This window comes from Phaethon aethereus (assembly GCF_964289735.1).
Source record: "Phaethon aethereus genome assembly, chromosome: 3".
Lineage (NCBI taxonomy): Eukaryota > Metazoa > Chordata > Aves > Phaethontiformes > Phaethontidae > Phaethon > Phaethon aethereus.
Window position 1 is genome coordinate 58568749 of NC_138576.1, and position 15242 is coordinate 58583990.

General features: G+C 36.6%; 1 protein-coding gene across 1 annotated transcript in view; it reads right to left on the minus strand.

Annotated features, from left to right (window-relative positions):
• Nucleotides 1-372: 372 nt before the first annotated feature.
• The window catches only part of TBC1D32 (TBC1 domain family member 32), a gene marked incomplete at its 3' end in the record, with an annotated part of 90826 nt that continues 75956 nt past the window's right edge, over nt 373-15242 (minus strand). The window contains exons 28-33 of the mRNA XM_081998050.1: nt 9191-9260; nt 8282-8397; nt 7172-7326; nt 5365-5505; nt 3317-3505; nt 373-492 (exon numbers count right to left, since the gene is read on the minus strand). Coding sequence (XP_081854176.1) covers nt 373-492; nt 3317-3505; nt 5365-5505; nt 7172-7326; nt 8282-8397; nt 9191-9260 — 791 coding nt within the window. The remainder of the gene's footprint in view (nt 493-3316; nt 3506-5364; nt 5506-7171; nt 7327-8281; nt 8398-9190; nt 9261-15242) is intronic.

Genomic DNA, 15242 nt, shown 5'->3' on the forward strand with positions numbered 1-15242 from the left:
TATGTGCAATCCTGTGCAACAAGGAGATGACAACAATGGAGTGATCTGGGAACAGGTTCAAGGCTTTATAAGGAAGACTTATGTTCTAAGGAAGACACTTCAGCATCCCACATGTGGATTCTGAAGCTGCCTTCTGCTAACTGAAAGTGAGGCTGTACATATAGCCTGTCTGGGAAAATGTGGTATTTTAGGTCAACAAACTTAGATGAAGTCCTCTGCAAAGACTGTATTCTGAAAACCCTCCTTATTTATTTTATAGTATGTACATTTACACAGCCTGACTTACTTTAGGCAAGACTGATATATCAATCAATTGGCATCCTTTTAAAGGATGTAACCACAACTGGAAAATAAAGTGCTTGTTTCCTTCATCTATGTATTCTGTACTCTTATGTTCCTCATGTCTTTCAGCAGCATAGGTCTGTAGATCGCCTCCAAGCTTTCCATGTAGTCTAAATAATCACTCACTCGAAATCCATGCAGTGCTTCTTCCTGCACAAATACACACAGAAAACATTTATTAAAAAAAAGAGATGCACACTCCAATTTAATGAATTCCAAGCTTCTAAATATAGCTCACTTTGTAACAAGCAGAACAGCCTGGCTGTTTAAAATACACACATTTTATTACCTTTCATTTAGAAAAAAATAATTGGTAATTTCTGCATCCAGACAGTTCTTTCTAATTACAGTCTTGGTACCAAATATTTTTTTCAGGTGGATGTTGTTCATCTCATTTTTGGAGACCATGCCATTTAGAAATTTGTAAGGAAAACAGAGTAAGCTTTAAGAAGGCAAACCCAGGTACTAAAATATTCTTTTGAAAGATTTCTATACCAGAACATGGCATGCTAAAAGTTTGCTAAATGTGGCTTTTATATCCAACTAGATTCTCAATAAAACCAGGACAGTAACAGTAGATACTTATTTTTAAAATCAGTGATAAAGAAAGATCTTTATGGAGTGCTTAAATAAAAACAGAATAAACACTTCTTCATCGCCACAAATGATTAATTCTTACTAATTCCAGAACACAGAGTAGAAGAAGGTGCCCTCAGGAAAAAGAAACAAACAAACTATGTTTCTTCTCATGGCTACTATATTAGTGGGAGAGGGAGGATGCATTGCAGAAAGCAGGATCCTGAAGAACAGTCTAGGAAAAACGGGTGAATTTGTTGCTGCTTTGAAGTGGCATAACTTGTGTGCCTACTATCTATCTACTATGCAGTATTACCACTGTTGGCAGCATGCGCTGCAAAAAACTCTCAGGAGCCAGACGGTCCTCGTGAATACATGTTGTATCTGCTGGTGTATTGACTGTGCATCTCTGCTAATTCTCCTGAGAACATCTACTCAGGCTTGGAAGGCTGCACTTTGGCATCTGAACAGAAATTCAAGATGATCTTTATGTTTCTCCTCACCTACTCACAAGGGAAAGCAAAGGAATGATTTTACCTTCCAAGTTGCTCTTCATGCACTGTGAGAAGGCTGACTACAGTGGAAAAGAAAATGGACTTGAATAGAGGTCTGTAGTAGGTATTTAACTCTTTTTCCTTTTTTTAAGCAGTTAATCAATATAGGGTTTAAATGTGCGCATGTATTAAAGCCAGCAACTTAGTTGTCAGTAATGTGGCCCATACTCACAGAAAATAAAGTGAAGGGTAGCTAAATTACTCCTAGAAGAGACTGACATACTGGCCTACATGAGCTATTACAAGAAGTCACAAACCCTGTAGCCCCAGTTTCTCGATTTTGTCCAAATGAAATCAATGAAACCAAGATAGTCAAGACAGGTTTACTGAGGTGGCAGTTTACAGTACTCTTGGTTTACATGTGGAAATTACAAAGCTATGCACCTTCATTCTTCCATGATAGGATTAATAAAAGACCAGGCAATAAATTTAAAATTCAGCTAATGCTGAAACTTTAATATATCTCAAAGGGATCATAATGGTTAGTAACCCATCTCACCCAACAGAAAGAACCAGAAAAAGGGAAAAAGGTGTTCATGGACAATTCGTTACTTCTACCTTCCTCTTGGCACATAGGAAAAGCAAATTACAGAGTAATAGAAGATGACCTCCTTCACAGGTGGTCATCTGGTTTTTATCACTAGAAGGATAGACTGAAAGGGTGTTTTACTTTTTTTAAGTGCTAGGCATTAATCTCATCTGAATTGACAGCAAAGTCGTCTCTAACGTCTTTTTTCATGTGCAAATGAAAGTATATTTACATTTTAAGAAGAAATATTTGCTTTTAATTTTAATAGTTAGCTGTAACTACTTACTAGACAATACCAACAAAGGCGTATTGCTGTCAAATCATCATGTTTTCATTACAGATATAAAGCATGTTATAAGCTTAAAAACAGAAAATACTACCAGTTCTTGGAAGGAAAATAGGCAGCAGGACTTGTTCACATTGCAAATGGCCATTGCTAGTATGAAGTTCAAGATGTGACATTTTTTATATTAAAAAAATATAAAATGAATATTCAAAGGTTGTAGGTGTGTTTGGTTTTTTTTTTCTTAACTTGGATTATATTCTTAGAATATTTTATACTTCCACTTTTAAGAGAATTGCTCCACTAGAGTAATCCGAATTTGGGAATGTTGTGCTGAGAAATAGGCTAAAACTTGAAACTGAATTTGGTTATTTCAATAAAAGGGCATCTGACCTAATGACTTTGCTAGTATTAAACCCAAGTAAACTCAGATGAAGCCCATAACATAGCTGAAATTGAATTAATACAATGACAGAATAATTTTTTTTAGTTTAGATCAGTTAAGAGCTATCAAAAGCAAGAGTACAATTTAAGTATGCTATTAACTCTTTTTCTGCAGTAGTCACTGAATGAATTGTAAATGCTCCAGTAGTGGCAAAGAATACAAAATCGTGAGGCTGGTTGTCCAGTAATTGGCATCTGTTCATAGTAATAGCTCACTGAGCTTTGTGCCACATCTCTTCAAGCTTCAGTAGGAGACCACTGTGTAAACCCACCTTCCTGGAGAACATCTAGTTTAATGAGATTTGGGCCATGGATAAAAATGAATCAAAAGACCTTATGACTTAATGGGGCTATTTACTTTGCTTACAAAGGGAACTGAGCAGGACAAAATGCAGGAAAGGTATTCTCTGGAAAATACTATACCACAATTTCCTGCCTGGAAGTAATTAAAATTAAAGTATTATTTCACCCACTTAAAATCAGTAAGTGAAATTCCGTTAAGAGCTTCAGATCAAGTAACATACATATTTTCAGTCTTGAGAGCTTTGCTTCCCCTTCAGCAATTGAAAAATTGAAAGAAACCCTTACTTTAAGAAAAACCTGGAGATCTTGAGCTTCAGTGTGCTTCAGGATGTCTTGCTGTAGGTGTCTGAACACAGAAATACACATATACACTTGATAATCAGGACCCAGGAAAATACATATAGCGATGTAGTGACAGATCTCACTCCAGTCCAGGTAATTCCAGAAACACTGAGTTATCCATTGCAGACTAATCTAGATGAGATGAAAGTATATATAATTAAATTGCTGTAGACAGTCATAATTGGTAAGTTTATCTCTTAACTCTTCTATACTATAGACCCTTTTACCTATATCACCCTACTTATGAAAATAAAAGGGGCACAAAAGGTGTCAAGAATCGCCATCTTACAAATCACAGCCTCTGAATAGACTTCCAGTGAGTTATGCCAGATATAACACCCTGCATCCGTGCACCTCACTTGTCTGAATACATTCTGGCAGCTCTGGAGGTTGAAACATGAAACTCAAAGTCCAATGAAAGCAAGGGTGATATTTTTCAAGTTTTTTTTTTAATGTGGCCTAGAGGGTAATAACGGTGATGAAGGTGTGTTTAATGTGGATTTTCCTTTAAATTAACATAGTTCTTCGCCTTATAAATGAACATTAGGCCCTTCCCTAAGACATGTTTTCATTTTATGAAGTCGGTGTTGAACACACTTAGTGACTCCTTTTTCCAGTTCTAAATCACAATGTATTAAGATGTGTACAGCACATTTCATTTAGTTCTAGACCACAAATCTTCTGCTAGTCAATCCTTAAAGTGTTTAAAATATGCCGCAGCAGAAGGATCAAGACTCTAATTAGATCACAGCAGCCATGCTCTGGCATTAAATCTGTTTTCAGGTATTTATTGATGGACACAAGCACTTAAATATGTCAGAGCTGTTCTCACAGTTCAGGGCTTGTTTGTTTTTAATCCTGCAGTAGAACTGCAAAATCACACAGAAGATACAGTGGCACCCACCTGTGGCATTTCAGTAACATTTGAAAAAAAAAAAAAAAATCCCCAAACAAAAAAACCTTGCCAGCAGTTTAGAACAATAACTAGTCTATTATTAATTGAGTGCAAACAATTAAAAAAGCATACAGTATAACTTACACAGGAATAGTTGAGGAAGCAGTGACTGTCCTCTTGTGTTTTCCCACCCCGAAATAGGAACGTTATTATAAGCACCTCACTCCTATGCTGAGATAAAGTCCCTCATCTGCCAGTCTTCTCCGTCAAAGACCAAATCCCAAGCTGACTCTTTTAAGCAGTATCTGCACCACAGTGGCATCTGCCCCCATTAAGAAGTCTCGTTAAGCTGCAAATCTTGTGGCAAAAAGGAATTTTGAAGACATAAGATGAAAACTATTTTTCTTGCCTTGGAACAGCAATAAGCTTTCTTACTGTAGTGAGAGATCCTTTGCTTTGGCAATCCAACTCATTATTGCATGAAGCTGTTTATGCTTCATCATGATTGCAATCTTTACAAGCAATGCTCCATACACAGCATTCCATCTTACTAAAGAACTGTAGTAAGTAGGTAAAATGAAAGCTGGCATTATGGATAAATATTCTTCTTTAGTAATATTTGGTATTCATCATAGAAGAATAGTGTGTTACCTGATTGTAATATTTATGATAGCACATATAAAATTAATTTTGGTCTAATATCACCTGAACTGCTTCCTATTATACACCTATCCCAAATTACTCATTTCCCCTCCTATGGAAAATTTAGAATTTTTTTCCAGGGAATAAGATATTCTATTCATTTTTAATGATAAATCTGTGGGTTTAGTATATTTTATTTTTATCAAGTTTTCTTCATGAACATGTAATGGATGGTCATCAGCTTCAGCACACTGTCATTACTCTACCAAAGTTAGTTGATTTCTATTTTCAGATGCTCTAAGTCACTATGTATTCAAAACAATCTCCTACCCTAAGTTTCATAACCACCACACAAGTGCTGCATAGAAAAACCACAGTAGTTCCTGAACATCCTTCATTTTGTGGATTTAAATCAAAAAAGTTGATAATGTTTCAATACAATTTCATCAGTTACCTGGGATGGAGTGAAACCAGACATGTGGAAGGCTGAAAAGACAAGTGGTAACTCAGCTTTCAGCAACATTTCAATGTGGTGAGTACTGCAAAAATAGACTGGATGGATGCCAGATTCCACTGTTGTAATAGGCAGGTGCATCTGATTAACAACAACATCATCATCAACAACAAAATTGGGCAAAAAGGATTACAGACCACAAAAATGTGTTATTTTAAAATACCTTGTAGAGAAAAATGTATAAAAAAATACCCGTTTACTTGTAGGATAAATCACCCCAGTTATTTTAGAGACAGGAAATAGAATAAACAAAAATGCAATCAGGAAAAACATGTAGTTAAACTACACTGAAGAAAATTAAAAGTTAGAAACTGGTATTAAATATATTCTGACTATTTGTTTGCATTAGCAATCTAGTTCTTTATTGCATGTAAGCTTTATTTGTCAAAGTAGGGATGGAGAAACCATTGTTATATTTTAAACAAAAGAACAGAAGAAGGAAAAAAAAAAAAAGACTAATTTCCGTTGGATTTTTTTCCCCCTTTTACTGGTGGATAGAGTGGAACTTCCATGGTACTTGAAGTATTTCAGTGTGCATGTTTCTTTGCAGTACGCATGGCTGGTATGAGTGAAATTCTATTTTGTGCAGCAAAAGGAACAGAAATCTTATCAGTATGGAAAGATCTGGATGTCAGTGCTTGGGTTCTGGGTAATGAATCCTTGGCTTCATGCTTGAAGGTCAAGGCACACCCTTTGGAATTTTCCTCCTTCCTGAGGTAGGCAGCATCACAATCCAATGTCTAGATAATTCCTCATTCATATTTTGAAATTTTATTTTAGTTTACATTGTGGTAGTTATGTAAATAGGTTAATTATTGAATTTTCTCTTTGTGTTTTCAAGAATATTGTTAAAGAGAAATCATTTAGTTATCAAGACAAACATTAGCACTGCAGCAACCTGCCTGCAATGCTGACTACTGTTTGTACGACCCTTCAATTCTCAACACTGACAGTGTACAGCACAATAAGCAACATTTCATTGTGCTGGAACAACCTCAGGGCTGGACTCAGTGCCTTCAGTGGATCAGTATGGTCACTTCTGGTGACATTTATATATGTCCAATAATAACCAATTAATATTAATACAGAAGCTTGAATGCAGAAGTTCTCTAGTAAAGACTACAGTTGTTTATGTTCAAAGCATTCAAGACAACGTGACCACGTACAAAGTCAAACATCTATTTATTTTAAATAGATGGAATCACATCTAATAAAGGTATAAATGATGTTTTTTATACTACAAACTTGATCCAAAACACTAGTAATTTAAAAATGTCAAGCATTTAGTTTTTACATACTTAGTAAAATTTTAAACTGATAGTTTTACTGGAAAAAAATCAAAAGGATGGACTTGCACACTGTAATAATGAAAAAAGGTCATTCAACAGTATTGCAGCCTACACACAGAATATAATGCCACTAACAAAGTTAGTGTCATTAACCAACAGAATTTGTCACACAAATTCTGTGTGAAGTAAAAGAAGTTTATTTTACTGCCAGCTTTAAAATGCAATAACATTGCCTTTACTATCAGTCCACCCGTTATTTTACTGCTTTTTTAAACAACTTCAGCAAATGTCAAATCTATATTTTTCTGAGAAAATTTTTCAGGGTCACATATTCAGTTAGAGGGCTTTGATGAAAACTTAATGCATTTAAAAACTCCCACAAAAATAAGGAAATTGATAGTCTCCTTTAGAAACTTTCAAAGTTGCCTTTCAGAAAGAAACAGCTTTTAAATTCTTACAGACAGATGCAGTCTTGGTAGCCAGAGAAACGCTGAAACAAGAAGACGTGAAAATCGCTGAAGAAATGTCAGTGTCTTCTCCCTGTCCCCTAACATCATCAGGAAGACAGAAGATGCAAACCAGTCGTAGCCAGCATAGCGCTCCTGCAAGCAGCCTGCATGAGAAGGTTAAGGAACTCGGGCAGAGATCTCCTCCTCACTGCCCTGCAGGAGCTGAAGCCCTCCTCCTCCCCAGGCCCAGGCACACAGAGGCAAGAGCTCATTTGTTAGAGATGGGACAAGGGGAATATAGCTGCACAGAAGGCAGCGTCTTGAGGCACAGCTGCCTCTCAAACTGAACTAAGAGAACTGGTTTAAGATATTTTCCCTACACACTACTTTTTTCCAGTCCATAAATAGTCAAGCCAAATCAAATAAAGCAAACAAAAACATGTAAATGCAAAAAGCCCCACATCAAAACAAGTGTGCCTATAGTATAAGAAAGGAGAATGGTGGAAAAAGAAAACAGGAGATGTAAAGATCACGGGAACAAAACCACAGTAAAAGAAAAACTTAAAAAAAAAAAGATTAAGCATACTCTGACTAATATACCTGAAGTGTTTTTAATAGTAATATGTAAGTCTAATACCTGAAGAATATAGAAAAGCGGTATCTGTTTTATTTTTTAAAATTTCTACAGTAGATCTAAAAGAGTCAGAAGTCAAAACATTCCTGTTGATCAGATTACAGCCACATATCGTTACATGGGCAATACCATTAGCACTGTCGGTACTGTGGGAGCACCACAAATGCTCATTAATGCTCAAAGGTGCATTGCTCCAGCCTCTTTATCACATAAAGAAAGATGTTATCCTACTCCAAAACAGTTTATGACAAAAATGAATGAGAATTACAATTTTAACAAAGTATGGGAGCAAAAGGGTGAAGATTTTCTTGAGTGCATTGAGTGTGCATTTTAACTTGACAAAATTTCAAAGTAAAAGTGCTGCGCTTTTTAAATTTCTTTCAGTACATATTGCACATCTACACCACCATCAAAAGCCCAAATTCAGAGTTCAAATTCCACTGGCATTTTTAAGCAATATAATATACACCATCAAGAAAGGATACAAAGTGGGGATACTACATCTCTCTGCTGTTGTTTCAAAAATTTCTCACAATTCATTAACACGAAGCACAGCCCATTTTCAGCATGTTCCTTTAGCAAATTTAGGTATCTTCCATATCTAGCACAAAAAATTAAAAACCAAAACTGTTTAAAGAAATTTTAATTCCTAAAAAGCAACAACTCATATTTAATAGGCCAGTGAAATTTAAGCTATTATAGCACTGTTCATCACAAACGCTACATTGCAGATATACACATAAATGGTTTAATAAAACCTATTATGCTTTATCTAGGAAGGACACACACCAAACATTTACTACTCAGTGTTACAATTCCTCATCTAAATTCCTTTTAGTTCAGTTTTAGAAACTGTGGTACGGAAGAGCAAGTACTCTAACAGACATGACTCATTTTCTTCACATACATTATTTACAATACCATATAAGCATATTGTATGTGTAATTATTAGCATCAGAATTCAAATATTAATGCTTAAGATAACAATCGGTGGAAGTACAGACACATTAGCTTTTCCTTCATCACAGCTCTGCAAATTACAAGCCAAATAAAATGTTTAAATGACATACAACTAAGCTTAGCTAAACAGAACCATGCAGAGAAGTAATGTGAGGAAAAAAAGACACATAACTCAGGATAATGTAATTTTATGGTAAATCTTACTAACAAGTTACAATTAGCTTTTACAACAATAAAGGATAATAACCTATATAATCTGTAAAGATAATTTAATTATGTACTAATACCTTTTTAATTTTCAAAGTTAGAATTAGTTTTCTTAATCTTTAGATTTAAATGGTATAAAGCACTGAGTTGATGGATTAAATATCATTAAAGTCATTCCATGAAAATCAAACAAATTCTAGAAATACACTAGGGAAATATGACAGTACCTGACTGTCATTTCAACACCAAGCTGCTGCACTGATGAAAGGCTTTCATTCTTCACATCTGCATCCGTGGCTAAAACAAAAGAAAAAATATAATAAAGTATCATGATAAATATGATTTTAAATGAATACTAAGGTAAAGCTTCTTTTATATATGAATATCAATTTTGGAGAGCTGTTTCTTATTTGAAATGAGCTCACCAGCGTTTGCAAAGGATGCATGAAGAACCTGCATTCCTCATACACTTTTTTTAAATTGAAATCACTTTGTAAGAAAATCTTTGCTTTTAGTATGGCTATCATTAGCTTTACAGATGATGTAAACAAGCATCTTTTTCAGACCCATTTCTTAATAGAGCTTTATCCCTTCAGGCCAAGAAATGAGACAAAGCTGCAGTTTCTGACCTACTTTTTTTCCATTCCAGTGGTCTTAAAATTCTCCTAGCAATAAAACCAAGCTTACTAACAAAAAAATCCATTTTGATATGTCAGAAAACTTTATAACTGATGGATTTTTAAAATCCTGTATTTCTATGCATTCTTCTTTCACACAGTAATATGTTTTCTGCATTTGTTTAAATTAAAAATCCAAGTTGGACAAATTAATAAATTATTAAAGCAACCTCTGTTGCAAGATTTTATCAAAATTTTAAATTCTAAATGCAGTGAAAAATTGGGCAGTTTGTCTCATGTACATTTATCATCTAAGATAACTCTACCTCAGAAAAACTACAGTCCAATAATATTAGAAGTTACAAAGCTGAGAGCTTAAACCTTTAATATACTTCTTTCAAAGTGCTATTAAAAAAAAAAAACAACAAACAAAGCAGTTACATAAACCAAAACCAAAAAACAACATACTTTGTTAAAATGTAAACAATAGATATGGCAGCAGAAGTTAAAATATATTAATGTAAGTAAGTCATAAATGCAAAAATCTGATTAAGTAGTTCACCCAATAACTTGATATGTGTTTTTTCTATACCCTCAGACAGATAAGAGAAATCAAACTTAAGGATTCCCTAGCTACCCATTCAGGTAAACACTTGATGTTCCTAGTAAGCAAACAAGGACTAAGGTATTAAAGATGAAATATTTACAGTTAAGGGAAGAAATGCCTCTGGTTAGGAAGAAAAGTTAAAGAAAAAAAAAATTAAGACGTCCTCTGCTCAGATGAGATAAGTAGGTTGAAATTTTTTTGAAGAAAACAATACAGCAAAATTACGCTTGACAATGAAGCAATAAAATTCAGCAGAGGAAGTATGGTAAGAAAAAAAACGCAGTCTGTATTACAAGTTTAATAGAGGACAATGATCTAAGTGTTAGCGTCATGAGAAATTAACCTTGTACTTTTGACAATTCCATTTATATATAAGAAATATCAACTGGTCTTTGAGTAAAACAAATGTATTTAATAATCAGATGGGATTGAAATAGCAGTCCCACATCAGAGAGGTTTTCTTTACCCAAAGACCAGAAGTTCAAATATATTTTGCATAGTATACCAGTGACACAATATTTGGAAGAATACACATAAAATCACAGGGCATTTCAGTTAAAAACCCAGAGAGACGAATGAAACCGTTCACCTCTTTTTACAGCTCCTGTTCCAAGTCACCTGTTTACTCAAGCTGCAATTACCATGCCAACAGTCAATTCATTTTCAGGTTCCTGTTTGCAATTGCAAAGGCAAGAGGCATACTTATACCCTAGAAACCATGACAGAAGACAAGCCAGGGGGAATTTGAATGAGTTGGCTATGACTAATGGCTAATTCAGTCCTGGCATGACTATATTTAATGGCAGGGGAGAGGCAAACAGTATAACAACCAATAAGCCACAAGGAATTCCCACCTCCATTCTGAGGTGGATCCTCCTGTGGATGGACACGCAGGACCTGGTATCCTGGTCTAGCAAGGGTGTAATGAGGAACAGCTGTATCACAACCCACGATCTGCGCCCAGTTTCCATTCTGTAATAGTACGCAGCAAGTACTGAATGTTTATTTCCCATTAACATTAAAGAAACACAACTAATTTCATTGATTGTCATTGATTTTTCTTCTCTGTTGTAATAATTTCTTAGTTGCCGAGAAGGATTTTCTCCTTATCAATTTTCCTTTTGATATTTTCCCCTGTATTGTGAAAGAAGATAACATCAACATAGAGTTCAGGTTGAATAATAATTCTGTATTACACAGTACCTCATCAAGGCAAAAACTCTTGCTATCGTACACCAGTGTATTTGGTATAATCATAGCTCTGTACACTAGGCAGTGAAGTTGTTGCAAATCCACAAATCAGAATGGGAACACACAAGCTGTCGGTTTTTTTCCTGGGTCAAAAGTTTTGATTTTCCATTTTGTTTACCAATTAGTAGACTGGGAAGACTAGACTTTAGAAAACTAGAGAGTCATTTAGATTACGCAAAGGACCACTTCCCACTGATTAAAAACTGAGCCTAGAAAGCTTAAATGCTCCATTAAGCTTAGAAAATTGTTATTAACAATAAGGGGAATATTGAAATACTGCATATTGCAATCCATGGATAAAAAGTTGACTAGTAAGCCTGCAGGAGTATGTTGTGACTCTACTATTGTAATGATGCTCATGGTATCTCTGATTTAATATACAGAATTTAATTTTCTACAAAACTCATTTGACAGATATTTATCAATACACCTGCTATAACTGTCTTGAAACACAATAGGTTTCATAACAAAAGGCACTAACTGATCAATTTTCTAAATAAGAATGCCATTTATCCTCAAAAGACAGAACACCTCTCTGAACTGCCAATTAAATAACAACATGATACAGCACTGTGGCTATCGTTACATGGAATGAACAACATGCTTTGGAAAGTTCCTTTTCATTTATCTAATAGAACAAAAATTCTATGTTGAACTGGTATTTTACACTTCTTTCTTTAAAAATGTAAAACACTGTAAAATAGAAATTAAGCCAAAATGAAATTAGTGACTTGAAGAATATCAGAATTCTCTAGGAGCTGATTTACAAATAAATACAAAAAATTCTAGAAAGTTGATCTTATCTGTCATTCTAAAATGCACAAAAAACCCCACAGCAGTAAACATGGACCATTTTTAAGTCTAAGTGATACTTTCTTTTTTTTTAAGCCATGCAACTGCTCTTTACATTAGCAACCTACCATACATACTTCAGATAAGCTAATCATATGAAATACTGGTATGTCTGCTCTCAAACAAATGTCTTTAAATCCACTATTCAATACAATCTTATTCATTCGAAAAAGAGAATGCTTCCTTTGAAACACCAAGGTTTGCAAACTATTAATTGCCAGTGATAACTTTAAACAAAAAAAAACCAAAAAGAACACTACACATTAAAAATTAAAGAAGCATTTCTTTTTATCATTTGGTAATCTTCCTCTTGTTTCCAACCCTTCCACCTCTAAATCAAACTCAGTGTTCCACAGGAGGCCAAAAAGAGAGGTAAGGACGCCTGTTGCTTGAGTGGGAAGGAGGGGTGAAAGTAGGGAGCAAGGCAAAAAAGGAGAAAGAGGGCTCATTGAGCAACTAGTCCCACCTGGTTCAGTTAGCCTGAACCTGGGATTCCTACGTAAAGTGTGTTTGACTGCTATTGCTTATTTTATACAAAAAATTTCTATAAATACATTATAACTTTTATCTCAGGAAAAAAAAATCTCCATCCTTTATTGGATGTGGGGGGAAAACATAGTGACAAAAGATGAGGAGAAGGCTGAGGTACTTAGTGACGCCTTTGCCTCAGTCTTTAATAGTAAGACAAGTTGTTCTCCAGCTACCCAGCCCCCTGAGCTGGAAAGCAGGGACAAGGAGCAGCATAAAGCCCCCATAATCCAAGGGGAAATGGTTAGTGAGCTGCTACACCACTTAGACACACAAAAGTTTATGGGGCCGGACAGGATCTGCCCAAGGGTACTGAGAGAGCTGGCAGAAGTGCTCACCAAGCCACTTTCAATCATTTATCAGCAGTCTTGGCTAACTGGGGAGGTCCAGGCTGACTGGAGGTTAGCAAATGTGATGCCCATGTACAAGAAGGGCCAGGAGGATGGAGGGAACTATAGGTCTGTCAGTCTGCCCCTGGTGTTGGGAAAGGTTATGGAGCAGATCATCTGGAGTACCATCATGCAGCACGTATAGGACAACCAGCTGATCAGGCCCAGTCAGCATGGGTTCATGAAAGGCAGGTCTTGCTTAACCAACCTGATCTCCTCCTATGACAAGGTGACCCGCCTAGTGGAGGAAGGAAAGGCTGTGGATGCTGTCTACCTAGACTTTAGTAAAGCCTTTGACACCGTCTCCCACAACATTCTCCTGGAGAAACTGGCTGCTCCTGGCTTAGGCAGGTGTACTCTTCGCTGGGTAAAAACCGAGGTGGATGGCTGGGCCCAAAGACTGGTGGTGAATGGAGCTAAATCCAGTTGGTGGCCAGTCACAAGCAGTGTTCCCCAAGGTTCAGTACTGGGACCAGTTCTTATTAAATCTTCATCAACAATCTGGATGAGGGGATCGAGTGCTCCCTCAGTAAGCTTGCAGAGGACACCAAGTTGGGTGGGAGTGTTGATCTGCTCGAGGGTAGGAAGGCTCTACAGAGGGATCTGGTCAGCCAAACGACCCCATGCAATGCTACAGGCTTCCAGAAGAGTGACTGGAAAGGTGCCTAGTAGAAAAGGACTGGGGGTGCTGGTTGACATCCATCTGAACATGAGCCAGCAGTGTGCTCAGGTGGCCAAGAAGGCCAACAGCATCCTGGCTTGTATCAGAAATAGTGTGGCCAGCAGAACTAGGGAAGTGATTGTCCCCCTGTACTCAGCATTGGTGAGGCCACACGTCGAATACTGTTCAGTTTTGAGCCCCTCACTACCTGAAGGACAGTGAAGTGCTGGATCATGTCCAAAGAAGGGCAACAACGATGGTGAAGGGTCTAGAGTACAAGTCCTATAAGAAGCTGAGGGAATTGGGGTTGTTTAGGCTGGAGAAAAGGAGGCTGAGGAGACACATTATTGCTCCCTACAACTAGGTCGTAGGAGGTTGTAGCAAGGTGGGTGTTGGTCTCTTCTCCCAGGTAACCAGCGGTAGGACAAGAGGAAACAGCATCAAGTTGCACCAGGGGAGGTTTAGATTGGATATGAGGAAAAATTCCTTCACCAAAAGGGTTGTCAAGCATTGGAACAGGCTGCCCAGGGAAGTGGTTGAGTCACAATCCCTGGAGGTATTTGAAAGACTTGTAGTTGTGGTGCTTCAGGAAATGGTTTAGTGGTGGACTTGGCAATGCTAGGTTAACGATTGGACTTGATGATCTTAAAGGTCCTCTCCAACCTAAATGATTCTATTTTGTTCTATTCTGTCTAGTCTTAATCTTTAAAGAGAAGCAAGCCTGTGCATCCTGGATAATTCCTGATACAAATCAGGTGATCCTGGGGAGAGGTGGGGATTAACTTCTGCTTACAAGCCCGTTCCTTATTTATTTATTTATTTATTTATTGCAGAACAAAAAAAAAAAAAGGTTTTCATCTTGGGTCAATAGGAAAAGATGGGCTGATTGTCTTCTGTGTTTTTTATCTTCCAGGTCTTCCTGCAAAACTGACCAACTGTAAATGTCAAAAGGGATTAGGGGGAATGGGAAGAACACGATGAAGGGAAGAACACAATGAAGGGAAGATAGGGAGCAATTCTTTAAGCAATTTCAGTGTTTCCTTGCCTCAAGGTCATGACTGATCATTTGTACTAACTCTGATCATGCCCATTTCAAACATCTCAATGGGCAATACTTCTCAAAGCATTTTGTAGCATTCAGGAGCACAAAAACTGACATCCCATAAGGCATGATTTGTAAAGGCAATTACATATTATTATTAAACTTAAACTATGGCTGCAAACACTTCAGAGAAAGTTAACTGGCATGCACAGTCCAGTAGTATTATTCCTGACCAGACTGGACTTCAGTCAACTATACAACTCAACTGAAAGATCGATTTTTCATTCATTTTCCCTCTTACCCTGAAGAAGCTTTTATGTGCTTAAGTCAGA